This window comes from Lineus longissimus, chromosome 13 (assembly GCF_910592395.1).
Source record: "Lineus longissimus chromosome 13, tnLinLong1.2, whole genome shotgun sequence".
In the NCBI taxonomy this organism is placed as follows: domain Eukaryota; kingdom Metazoa; phylum Nemertea; class Pilidiophora; order Heteronemertea; family Lineidae; genus Lineus; species Lineus longissimus.
Genome location: NC_088320.1, coordinates 4,405,595 through 4,419,895, shown reverse-complemented (window position 1 = coordinate 4,419,895; position 14,301 = coordinate 4,405,595). Strand labels below are relative to the sequence as shown.

General features: G+C 42.3%; 1 protein-coding gene across 4 annotated transcripts in view; it reads right to left on the bottom strand.

Annotated features, from left to right (window-relative positions):
• The window catches only part of LOC135497910 (uncharacterized), a 33,440-nt gene that overhangs the window by 14,802 nt on the left and 4,337 nt on the right, over window positions 1-14,301 (bottom strand). For 2 of the 4 annotated variants that reach the window (XM_064787908.1, XM_064787910.1), the window contains exon 2: window positions 6,693-6,750. In XM_064787908.1, coding sequence (XP_064643978.1) covers window positions 6,693-6,711 — 19 coding nt within the window. In that variant the 5' untranslated portion in view covers window positions 6,712-6,750. Of the gene's footprint in view, window positions 1-939; window positions 1,099-6,692; window positions 6,751-10,484; window positions 10,690-14,301 lie in introns of those variants that run through there. The other 2 variants (XM_064787909.1, XM_064787905.1) reach the window with 2 other exon arrangements.

Sequence of the window (14,301 nt, the reverse complement as noted above, 5' to 3'; positions counted from 1 at the left end):
TTTCAATGGGGCAAGGTGGACTACCTGCACTTACTCATCAATGGCTTGATTGAGGATCACACATGTCACAATGGACCAGTTGCCGAAATTGTGAAAAGTGGTGGCCGATAAAAGCGAGTCGAGGACAAACTGCCCCAATAGCAAAACCAAAGGCAATCCAGCAAAAGGGCAAAGGCATGACATTTCTACTGACACCCTCAGCATGGTTCCCAGAACAGCTGTCAAGTGCTTTGGGGTTCACTTTTGTTGATTTTATGGAAGACCTCGGGCCTCATATAAGGCACTGCGTGTTGTAGGCCGCACCATTGAGACTAAGCCGAAGCTGCGATTGATCTGGGCAAATAATCGCATTGATGAGACTCAGCAAATCCAGGCCTTTGCAACATATGTTGACAGTCAAGACCACACTGCTGATCGATCGTTATGATAGTTCCTCCCTATCATAATTCTTCAGAACTTAATCCCACAGCAAGGAATAGGTTTGCCAGACATATATCACCAAAGCCTCCTGTAATCCATTATCTATTATCCATGGCAACCACAGAACCTTAATGCGGAAGATATTGAAAACCCCAAAGAAGTCAACACAATGGCTGCATTAATTATCTCCACCGAAAAATAGTGACAAATTATCAAGAGCAGCAAAACACATCGCCTTTCATGATCATATCTGAAATGACACAATAAATAACAAGTCACCCAGCATCCAAGTTGAATCCACGATTCTCAACATCATCCAAGCACCAACAGGAATGTCACGTCTGCTCCACACAAAGCTGGGCTGAAATTCACAAGATATCAAGCCAATGCAACCAGAATCCTCACTCAGGTTATCCAATTGAATGATATCCAGATCACCCAAGAGCTTACAGGGAGTGTCGTCTGCTCAATACAAAGCCGATGCTAAAATGTCACCAACACACACAGCCTGTGCCTCACCAGAGAGCTGAGACTGTATCAGAATCCTCACTCAGGACACCCAGACCAAACAATATCCATCGTCTCGGAGCCAACAGAGAAATTGCCAATGCCGTCTGCCCGATACAGCGAGTCACACAGATGTACACAACCCACGCCCAATGGCTGATCGCATGCACACAGATTCTGTAGTCCAATCCAATAGTCAACAGTGTGCTGGAAACACTCCAGCAGCATGCGGAACACAATGCCGGCAATTGGCAATCAGGCAATAGAGTGAAAGCTCCACACCTGTAGCACATGCTTTAATCCTGGGCGAAAATTCTGGAAGAAATGCAATGAATGCGTGTATCCAATCTATCATTGGCCTCTCAAAACAAGCCAGGTTATGATGAGGGCCTCAGGTCATACCTTTAAGATAATGAGGAATTCCAAGTGTGTTGATACATGTACCATGGATTACTCAGAACAATCTTCAAAATAAAAAGAAGTGATCAAGGTGAAACCTGGTGATGACTTGTTTTACCCGCATCGCAGCGATTATGTCGCAAGTCACAGCGATTTATAACAGTCCCTCACTTGTGGGATGCCCAAAACAGAGCACTCCTAACACTTCACCACAGCAGCCAATGGAGAGAAGAGATAGCCAAGGATGGAATCGATGGCGCTCACATGCCTAAATCACTGGCTCTCCAGCTAATGATTTTTGTTCTAGTAGCTAAAAGCGCCAAAAAAGTTAGAGAATCCAGCAAAAACATGAACCATCAATCATGGCTCAGCTCAAATTGACAGTGAGCAAAACCAGAGGTAGTCAAAGTGAAAGGCTGACTCAGTGGTGGAATAGGAATACATCAGTGGTCGTGTTTCACTGTTTTTAAAACCGAGAAGCATGGAAGTTAAAACTGATGAAATGTTCAGTGTCAAATAAGTAGAATTGAAGCTCAGGGTGAGTCCAAGAACAACGACCCTAGCCCGAGAGAGAGTGCAGCGCCTACCACCTCTCCTGAATTGCTAAACACCTCACTTCAAGGGGTCTGGAGATGTCATAGACCTCAGTGTGTACACCAGAACAAAATGGAACAACAAAATGTGAGAAAGAGACCATCGATACCACTTCCACTACCATACCTGAAGTCAATGACCAGTCAAACTCTGTACACTAAAAGCTTCAAACCGTCATCATCATCTCAAATCCCATGCTCGTCTTCTAAATATTGAGGTACTGGCAGTCCACTACAATCACGCCTTGCCTCCACTTGAAGTAGAACAGCACAGAAAGAAAATCTGAATCCACCTATCCAAGGCGGAGTTTTCTGTAAACATTCCAAACCTAGTTAATAACAAATCCGTTCTAATAGTTATCCATGAAAATTGTGATAATCCAAGTTTCCACACTCACGACTGCATGCCACTCTACCGAAATGAGAACTAAGACTGACTACGAAGCACTCGTACAATACCCCTCCACCCATCAAGGCTGAGTCAGTGTGTAAAATTGGAATGCCAGCATAGCGCTACGTTAATCACCAAGCTCCCCCCAGGCTACAGACAAGGTGAATGGTGACGACAAATTTGGGCGGAGACCGGTTTTCTGCATCCAAAGATGGATCTGTGATGAGGTTGTTGCACAATCATGTAACTCCTTAGGGGCAGTCTTAATTCAATAGGAAAAACTTTAACTTTGTTTAGACTATGAGACGACAGGTATGACAAATTCGGGTGAGGAGAAACTCTTGTTTTCAAAACTGAAATAAAACCAATGTTGCATAATAACAACACCTTTGTTACCTGTGATGTCACTGGATCACCAAAACTCCAAGGCAATTACTGATGACTAATTTTGGTCGACACTCTATCCATTTCTAAACAAAATATTGCGCAATAGAAACCCTTTGATGTGTCACTTTTAGGGTAGATCCAGGAATCAGAGATAGAAGGGGGTCTCAGAGAAAGAGGGGGTGGGGTGTGTAGGTGTTGATATATTATCAATTTCCAAATATCTATTGTCAATTTTAAAGAGTTCCTTAAATGTGAGGGGGGGGGACCTCATGCGGCACCCCTATGAGGCTATGTCTGATTATAGACAGCTATATTGCATTACAGTTGAACAGATTGAAAATAAGTGTGTACATTTTCTACTGCTTCAAAGAACCAGAAACTCTGTAATCATTGTGTGGTATGGCATTATCTCCAGACACGGGACACACTCGTATCTAATTCCCATGTTTGTACCGCTGGGTCATGGTCAGAAATGCCCACCCAGTTTCCTGCGGTAAACCCTGTGAAAAATTTCATCTCGGCGCTCGCACATTCCTAATGTGCAAGTTACGAGTGATCCGAAGTAATTACTGGCATGGTAATATAATGCCAGCATCTCATTTACCATGCTCTACAAAATGAATACATGATACCTCTGGTGATATATGAATCCTGCGAGCCATGTCCTCACCAAGTCTCATTTAATTTGCATTCATGAATATCGGTTCGGTCAATCCTGTCGGGCGTGATCATGACGGACAGGTAATGATGCCATGTCCTTCTGACAATACATCATAAACAGTGCCGATGTCAGAAGCCACCGATGCAACAATATGATAACCCAAGAGTCTGACACAGTAAATTAGACCCCCCCCTCCACAGATTGACTCATCTTGAAACGCCCAGAACCGATCTTATACGCCGAGATTGATGTTTTTCTGCTGTGACATGCTCTTTCATATCATCGACATCGAGTTAGTTCCCAGTACTTTAAAGTGCCTTGCCCACGGCCTGAAACTGTTAGCCACTGGATGACCCCCCAAAGCAGTCTCCATCACAACTCCACAGTGGAAGAGCTGCAACAGTTGTGTCACGAGCAACCTTTTACCCAAAGCTTCACTATCGCCATCTGGTGGCAAACGAAGGAACTGAAATCCATGGCTCAATGTTTGCAGTGCAAATACATGGTCACATAAACCAACTCCCGCTGAAGATTCGGATCAGATTGCAGATGAAAACTCATTACCTGCAGCTGAAGTGCAACTGTAATCATACACATGATGAATTCCAAGCAGTCAAGAACTGGCTTTTGGCCCACGAGGACATCTTGCGAATGCATGATGGTGTCTTCGGGCCTGCCTGTAAGGTAGGCTTGAGGTAGCAGTGTATCACTCCATGAAATTGCTGGTATCTTCCTCGCTTTGATCTCTCTCTTTCAGTCTTCGTGTTAAGGACGCCCCCAAATTGTGTTCAAACGCAAAACAACTCTTTGATCAGGAAGCCTGCGTCATTCATATTAATGTACATGTATGATCATAAAGCATGCATCTCGTATGCCATAATGGCACTTTACGCATAAGACCAATTGATCCCACTGCCATTGATTGCTCTATCGATTCCTCTAATGAGCTTCTGTTGATCTCTTGGGGATTGTTTTCTTTAGATCTCGGCCGACCTTGACTTATCGACCTCGCATCGGGTGACATAACTGTCATGAGGTCATATTATCAACGACTGTTGTCATGGAGGGAGAGTAGAAGAATCTCATCTGCGACCGGAATACTAGATAAGGCGTCTTTCCTATTGATGCTCAATGAGAGGTAGAGACTATTGATAGAGCAATTAACTGAAGGCCATCTATCGCTATCTTGCTCTTTTGTCTGTGATCTGAATTCAAATGAAGCTTTAATGCTGCTGTATCAGCTCAGCTGTTTATAAAAGTTGCTGTATGAGGTCTGCTTCGATGCTGCTCTATCAGCTCAGTTGTTTATAAAGGTTGCTGTATCAGGTCTGCTTCGATGCTGCTGCATCAGCTCAGCTGTTCATAAAGGTTGCTGCATTAGGTCTGCTTCGAGGCTGCTGTATCAGCTCAGCTGTTCATAAAGGTTGCTGCATTAGGTCTGCTCCGAGGCTGCTGCATCAGTTCAGTTTGAAGGGTGGTGCATCAGGTCTGCTTTTAGGCTGCTGAAACAGTTCAGCTTCCGCCAGTTCAGCTTATTAAATCTTGCAACATCATTTCAGTATTATGGTTTCCGTGTCATTTCTTCTTTAAGGTTGCTGCATCAGTTCGGCTTTAAGGCTGCTACACTACATCTTTCAGTCATCATTCATAGGAAAACAAATTAGCCATCTCCTTCAGCAAAATTTTAAAGGTTTCTGTTTACGACAAAGGGAAATCTGACATTTGATCGTGCTGCAACAACCTGACTTTTTTCCAAATCTATTTGCATCTGCTTTTAAAACAATCCTTTAAAGCTGAGCTGTCTCCACTCTCGGATATTGCAACTTTCACTTTCTTATTCTTCAAATTCTCAAATGCGATCAAGCATATGTGCTAAAAATTGTCGTCTGACGGTGTCGCTTTGATCTAGTGTGGTTGCAAAGGTTGATTTTACATTTTAAACCAGGCGGGTACTTCCAAGCTGATGAAATTGGCAACTCAAAAGTCGGAATGGATGAAAACTTGAGGCCAAGATAAGTCAACACTCACTTGCACAAAAATTTCTCTGAAACACTCATTCTTGGTCCAATTTTGAAAATTCAAAAATCCCCAGAGAGGTGAGACCGAGAGCTTTCCATTCCAGCTATCGAATTTAGCATTGCGCAAGAGGGAAAAAAAACCACTCTGATATCCACCTAAAATCAAAGACCTGACATCTCTGTATCATAACACACATCGACTGTAAGGCTAGATGGTGGTCCTAAGGAATTAGAATGCATTGGATCATACCTCTTAGGACACCCCATTGGGAGACATTAAGAGGTGAAGACTTGAATCGGAAAGAGATGCTCGTCTGAATATTGGTAAGCTCATTTTGCAATTTCTTCTTCTTCAGGTTTCTTCTTAGGCAAATGTTTGTGAGAAGAGTCAAGCAACCCACCACTCCATGAAACATTGACATAATGTTGACATTACATCTTACTTTTAAAAATCGGTCTGTCGGAGGGGTAAATTATCTGCATCGATCCAAAGTTGACATGCCAATCAGATATGGTAAGTTACCAGACAAGAAATTGAGATAGACGCCTAATCAATATGGTATCTAGACTAGCTATGGAAGAGGCGCCAGGACACTGAAGTACACATTATATCACATTATATCCCTAACAGTGTGTAAATGTTGAGGATGACACTCGGTGCACAAGAACTGTATTTGGTGAGTTACTCTACTTGGGGATGTCCAATGATGCTTATAGTTCCAACTTCTAGTGAACTGCTGGCTGAAAGGTCTACTTGATCTTTGGCTCACATGTCTGATTGTTGATGGTGGGCATGTGGATCAGTACTAGGTTGCCAGCTACTCAGTCGGGGAATCATGATCCATGAGGTGATGTCGATCATTTTGGCTCGCATGCCTGCCTTGATGACGGACAAGAGGATTAGCCCCTGACCAGGCGAGAACTAAACTCAGTCAGGGGGTATTATGATCCAATAGTTGAAGTCAATCATCTGACATCGGACACCATGGCAATCAGTTGGTCGCAAGTTCCAGCACATCTCCCTATTCCGATTGCCCATGACCTTTCAATGCATCATGTCTTTTTTCTTGCGCCTCATCGGGATTTCTCCTCCCTCTTCCACCACACCAGTGCCTCCTCCACTCCTGTATAGAATTCCAGGGTAGGACAACATGGTTGCAGGTGTGTTTGCAGTCCCTTGCTCAATGGTGAGGGAGCTTTTTGGTGTCTGTTCAGTTCCATTTGGTGAACAAACTCGTAGGCCTAGTCTCAGACTCCTCTACAGGTCCAAACAAAACTGAAATTAAAGTTACATCGAAAAGTTTCAAAGTACTCACCCTGACCCTCTCCCGACATTGTGCCTGCTGTAAGTTTTATCCAATCAAATTAAAATTCCTGAAACGACAAGAAAAAAAGACAAGGTTAGAAAGCTTCTGATACATGTATCTGCTTCTTGAAGCTCAAAAATACGGTGCAACTGAAAAGGTCCAAAAACATTGAACTCGCAACTTGCATGAGCATGTGATGGAAGATTGCCTTGTTTTGCAAAAAAGTAAACGGCATCATTTAAAAATAACAAAACAAGAATTTGCACACACACCAAATCAGTTTATGCAATCTTAGCTTCATGTGACAACCAGCTATCAATACCAACTATGCCATTGATCACTCAACAGACAGGCCATGCAGCTTCAACCAATAAGGAAGTGTTGCTCATCCTTCTCGCAATGGTGGAACGATCTAATGCATGAATACTCGGTTGCAACATGTGCAATACCATAAATAAAATTGGGACGCCCCAGCCCCATCCTATCCGGTCGGAAGCACTTGGCACGCTTTTCTAAGCAATATAGTAGAACACAAGTGGTCGGTAGGCTACAGGTCTGGTGTTGCAATGAGTCATGCCACACTCAACTCACGAAGCAGGAATTTCCGTAAAAATCCTGCAAAACCATGAAGTTTTATGGTTATTGCCGATGCACTGTTGATAGACCAATGGATGTGAAAATCACTAGAAGAGAGCTAGCTAGACTCATGATGCAGTGAGATTACTCCAGAAGTAAACTCTGGTCAGGGTTATGTGCCAACACTTTCTAGAAACTTGTACACTTTTACATGTTTTGGCAGTTTATCAGAATCAAGTCAAGTTTTCAACCAAGCGTTTAAAATTTCAATAGACTTAAAACAAACTGATCAAAGTTCTATTATCCTTGCATCTCGTTGTGTGAAGTACAACATAAAACTGATGGTTTTTAAAGACTCTCTCTTATTGCTAATATCTGTACAATTCCAATGTAAACAAGGATAATGGCCTCTCAAGGAGGATTCAACAGTTGAAATGATGACTAAAACCGATTGAGATGATATTTTTGTATGCATCTGGCAAGCGAAGACGAGATGATTTCCCACATCCCATCCAATCGCCGGCTGTGCCGTTCTGTCGAAAGGTAAAAGTCGACTTGGATGGACTCTTCCTCTGTCCCAACAAGGATGGAGTCACCAGGCCAATAAACCCAACTGGTGCCTAACTGTAGTGGCACATAAAAAACGCTCAATGAGGAATATTCCCTGTAGAATAACACCAATAAGTGCAAAGAAAATGCTGTTAGAAGGAGAACTGAAAGGGGTAGTCCTGTCTAAGGCATGGTTAGTATCAGGCTTACACTTCAATCCATCAGCTGCTGCAGACACCTATCAGAAGCTCATCTGCAACATTCACCTCTGCTTCATTGAAAATCGCTCAACCCGTTGAGTACATACTGATGAATGTCTGACTGGCATGCTTCCACTAACATACTTGTATCAGTGAGCACTATAAACAAACCAAACACATACAGCCAGCAAAATATCAATTTACTAGAGAATTCAGCTCAGGATTCACCAAGAACTGAATTCAGATGGGCTGCAAAGCTCATGAAGTCTGGATGACCGCTGCCTCAAACAAGTTAGCAAAGGCTTTACGGGTGCGGATTTGTCCCTGCTCTTATTCAAGTTCTGAACCAATAGAGGTGGGATGTTTCATTGAAGTTGATCTCTTGCAACTATCAGCATGGCCATGGGTGTTGTAACAACTTGACCATTGTTTACAAAAGAGATGGCATCAAGCACCGTTTCATCATCATTCATCTCCAGACATACAGGCTACCTATTTCACTGACAGCATTTACCATATTTTTCGCCAATTATTACGATTATCGCCGCATGATTATACTCAATTTGCCGACTGGAACAATCTATTTTTGTTTTTAAATTACCCCACATTGTTTGCCAATGTGACCAGTGTGGCCATGCTGGGCGCAAAGTGGACTGGTCACCAGAAAAACCCTCTTGGTCTTTGGCTTCGTCACGAAACTTGTTGAAGCCGGGCTACGACTTGGGTCGAAGGAGAATTGCAACGCAGAACAGACAGTGGAATGGTCTGTTGACATTTCTGTCATTCCAAATATACAATGTACCATCCTTTTCGGGAATTTCTTCGCTATGGTATTTTGCAGAAGAGAATTGACTGTTGACCCAAATCACGTCACAGTGAAGTCATCAAGTGGACGATTCTTCGTCTCGACAGGAAATACTCCACCCATGTATGTGTCAGCCTCACATCACTATTCCGGTCAGACAAGAAAAGGATATTACTATCTATTGTTACTCTGTTGGCAAATATGAATGAGTAAACATCCAGGCATGATATTTATCTTAATAAAGTATATGTATGTAAGGTCTATTGTGTCAATATTGCAGTTATGAATCTTACACATAATAACGAAAAATCCGAATATTATAACGTTTGAGAATGAGGTTTGGATTCAAAAACAAATTTGGAAGTACATGTACATGTAAGGCGAGACTTTCAACCCAAGATAATGGAAATCAATGTTACACGACTAAAGCCATGCTTTGCAAACTGAGGACTCCATGAATACTATAGAGATATAAAACATGACTAAAAGTGTTTTTGTTGTTTTTGTCCAAATCAATATTTATCATTATTTTTTTCAATTTCAGTCACCCGCCACTTTCCCAGAAGATATCAGGTTTTCCCATCGTCCAATGGCGGCTCACATGTACCTTTTTGACATCACTGGGCCAGTGGATCATTTCAAAAGGGGTACAATGTTGATTTCCAAAGCTTCGCATGGCGGGTGTGAATCCAAAATCAACTGCATGACTAGATGTCTCGATATTTGAAAGCGGCCATAACCCTGACGAACTTCATAACAATTCAACAGTGAAAATATTTTCTTTACTAAGATCACGCTAATAGTTTTAACACCGAGCATACATAAGTCGCAAGATTAGCGAATTCCTTCTAATATTATACGCAGTCAATAAAGTCTCGAGTAATAGGCCTATGAAGCATATGTACCGCCTGCAAGTAGGCCTATGTAGTTGAAAGTATTAAAGGGTCCTTGATGGACCAAAAGCGCTTGGCGTAATGTTCACAGCAGGATATGTAAGTTGTAGGCCTAAAGGTTCGACAATGTAAAACAAGTACCCAAAGGTCATGATGTTGCACATGATATCATTCACACACTTTATTATAATTGTTGGTCCTTGTATCATCTTCGATAAAGTGAACTGGCCTTCCCAACTACAAGTTCTCATTCTTCTGAATAGCTCAAAATTACAGCTAGATACTTTCTCATCCAGTTGGAACTAAAGTAGTACTGTCGTGATAAGCTGAGGTTGTGACATCATCTCTCAGGAAAATATAGATTATTTAGTGCTATGTCTCGCTGCACGATTCAGCATAGCAAAGTCCTCAAGGAATGCCAGTGGGGGCATGCAGGGCACACAATGAAAACGACAAATACCATTCAATTCGGTCATCAACAGGTATTGTAGAATATAGGATGGTCATGACTGGTGTGAAAATTAGGTGATATCAAAAATTTATGAGGAGCAAGAATTTTTATTGATGGAGGCGTCATGGCAACTGAGGACTGAACAGGACATTGCTCATGACATGACCAAAAAATGTGTTGTTCATTCAGATTTTGGCTGATGTGGATGTTAACACTAGAGTAGGTTGGTGTAATAGGGCTTATAAGAAGAAAATCGAAGGCAGTTGATTAAAGGCATTGCAGTTTAATTATAGCTAGCATGATTGATATCAAACGCATGCCACGAACCTTGTCTATCCTTTAGCTGGCAAAAGCAAATTATAATCCAACAAAAGTATTATCCAACACGAAAGACAGACAGAAAGTACTCCAAACTGTCCAAGATGAACACGCTGAATGAATAAATCACAGAATGAGATTCTACAGGAAATCGCAGGAAACCGAGACTCCAAGAACCAGGATCTGTCCACCTACACATGCATTCCAATGTGATTCTACACAAACTATCCAGCCTATTTTCGGCATCAACGGATGAAATCAGGCTTTTTATTCGAAATTTTGTGGGTGTCCAGGATTATTCATAGTGACCTACTTACAAACAACTCTCCAAACAATAATTTTACTAACATTAACAAAGTACACAGATCAACTGTGCATGGAGTTGGATTGGACCTGACCCCGGGGCTGGAGATGGGGTTCCAAACCAAGGTTGTTTCTGATTGCCCTTTTAGGCTCAATCGTGCAGAAAACACACATTGGGGATTTCGTGCATGGTATTTCAGCAGAATGGAAATGACGACATGTTTTCAACATTTTGAAGCTATCACACCAGCACCTTTCCTTTTGGTTGCAACCAATGGAGTAGCCTGAAATTTTGCTGAGTGTTTTATTTCGCAACTTTTGCGAAAGCACTGTAGTCACTTCAGTGTAAACGCGAAATTTCAAAGACGCATGAACACAACATATTCTGAATTGAAAATGAGCAAATTCACCAATTTTAAGCTTATACATCAACATTTTACAATTAACAGAGACCCAAACCCAAACATCCACATTGACGAAACTCTGGTTTCTAGTAACTGCGTCCCCTCACAATGATGCAGCAAATTACAGCAATTCAGTGAGTAGTTTCTTGTTCACTCTAATTAACCTGATAGTCAACGCCTACAATTGAAGGTTAATATCGAATTAACCTAAATGACTGACTACATTTCCTCAATTACCAGAAACTATGACATGTATGAGGAAGTTGATTGTATCAGCGCAGAGTGCAGTCCATTGGCTTGGGAGCAGGCAACGAATAGGCATAATTTGCTGCAAATGTTTCTAAGAAAGTGATCATGTATTGCAGGATTGATCTCCGAGGATTGGAATGCTGGAAACAGCAGGATCTACTGATGTCATGCAATTGTTTAACCATGCCTCTGTTTGGCAACTCAATCATCATACCATCCTGCTTCATTATCAATTCAAATATACCCCCCCCCCCCGCACCTTTGACAGTACGCAAGCTGTATGCCACAACGAGCCCAAGAGTCAGCTAGCAGCAACCTGAAAGAGTCCTTGATAATGTTGATTGATTGCTGCAGTTCATGTTTCCTGAATCAAGTACCTGCCCCGCACATGAAAACCTCATCTTACAAATGAATAACATACCAGAGGCAATCGATCGACCGAGGTATCTCAAATCAAGCATTAGCTTCTTGCGAGAATCCACTTTCCTGAAAACTATACCAGCATATAGCTTCCAAACTTATTTACCATGAGCTCTGATGATAATCAAGATAAGGAGGGACAACAGAATCACCAACAGAGACCTGTGGGAGAGGGGAATCGGGTCCCTCGGAGGAAGTGGAACTGGCTTGCCCACGCCAAGAGAAAGCATAGGAACAACATCACAAGGGTTAGGCATGAACTCGTACGCGGGTGGAACCTGCAAAGCATACAGCATTGAGGTAGGCCAAGGACCGCTTTGACAATCGACTGAACATGAGCAAGGGCATAGGATGAACTGGACCCAAATTGATAGAACTATCCAGGACAAGAGAAAGGGGGGAAGTATTGTTGGCGACCTATGCTCAACTTGATAGCGTAACCGAGTTTTATAAGTCGGGCTGTAAAGTCATGACACTGATCAGAACCTGACTGTTCTTCAATCTCTTTACTATAGATACTTGACCCTTCAGACATGAATGAAAACGAAGCCAAAAAATGGCTGATAACGCCAGAGATCAATGTCAGTATTCTATCTCCAAATCCCGCTGCCAGTACGAACATCCCAGTGGGAAGCAGAAGGAAAACTTCAAAACCTGTAGGATTGGCTGATTGTGGCTCATTGCTGTGAATCATCAATATCACTCAGTAAAATCTTAACTTCTTTTCATCATGTAAGTTGCAGAAAGCGTAGCAACTACAAGAACCTTCAGCAGTGTTGGCAAAGTATTGTATTGTAGAGAAGCGTTCACAATCTTGTTTGTGGCCAACTTGTTTCCAACAAGAGCAGGTCCTGGTTCTGGAATATCACAGACATACATACTCTTGCCTTATATAGAAAGTAACATATTCCATTCAAAGTAAGCCACAGCTGTAATATGAAGATGTGAGCATTTCGCTCCACTTAGCATCAATCATCTAGGAGTGATGTAATCCTTTTCGACAGGAGCTTTTAGTCAACTATTGATGGCGTGTTAATAGCACCAACACTTCATCACATCGTGCCAAAACTGGATGAGGTTAGCCGGTTTAACATGGTCATGATGGTGGGGTCTTCTTCACGAGATGGAAATGTGTCTGTAGCAGTCACCAGGACAGGCCCTTGCACCGTGCAAAACTTGGTGGATCTTGTTCAGAAGTTACCCTAGTGCAGTGTCTCAGCGTCCCAAGTGGGTGCCAATTGACGTCAATGACGAAGTCATTACACTTACAGAGACATGGTAGGCAACCAGTTTTGGAGAAGGAAAACTCTGTCTCTGATATAAAACCCGGGGAAAAAATACCTGAAAAAGTCCGCAGAAGTCGGCAGGGTCCAGCCCCTGTGGCATACACAATCGGACAGTCGATTGAACTGTAGGAGGCAATTTACATGAATCAAAGCAAAGGTGAATGCAGATGTGTCATCTCTTGGTATCAAGAGCAATCAAATAACCGGAGAAAACCAGATTAATTGCTGGGTAATTGAGCGTAATTTACTGCATGAATGTGAGAAGGTCAGATATTATGACAGAGGATGAACCAATATTCGGTTATGAGCAATCAGGCGCTGCGGTCATTTTCCGCTAGATGAGAGATGTACAGGGTTTTTAGTAGAAGGTAGATCCTCTCATGGCTGCCCTAGTCTTGCAAGATTCCAAGCTAATGGACTGGAATAGAGCATGCACAGTTTCTTCATATTTCATAAGCCTTGGTGCAGTGCCATGTCGCAATGGACAACTCGAACACAAGCTCTTTGGAGGTCGCTCGTAATTTGGACTCTGGGACAGACAATTGGAGAATAACGTCCACAAAGAGGAAATGATCCCACACAACAGTTTTCCTGGCTCAGTGTAACTAATCCGGTACTCCTTGTAGGCTATTGGAGTGAAACCAACAATCTGCTGATGAAACCAATATTCTGCCTGGTCACCTATTACTTGGGGCTATTTACAGCTGTGGGCAAGATATCAATACAAGTAGACATTGGATAAAAAGGCAGCTAAATCTACACAGCAGATGGGTCAGTAAGAGGTCAACAGATCAATGGCTGTGACTGTCGGGTTGAGAGAGCAAGAGAGTGGAGAATGGCCTTGGTGTTGTGCTAATAATGAAACTATTGAAAGAAATACTGGCAGGAGATGGCAACAAATGTCAATTCTTGAATTTGAAGACTTTGGAGCAGACCACAGTTAATTAGTCCAGTAAAGGTCATGAAGGTGCTGGATTTGATTTTTATCATTTCTACGATACATGTATGCAAAGCTCACTACAGATAAAACCGTCACCACAAAATACTACTGAGTAATATATCTCCATCAACATGATCAGGGCTGTGAAAATGGAACTTTTTTCATCAAAGGAATTCCACACAGGCAAACAAATAAGGTAGCAGTTATTATCAACTCATTTATCT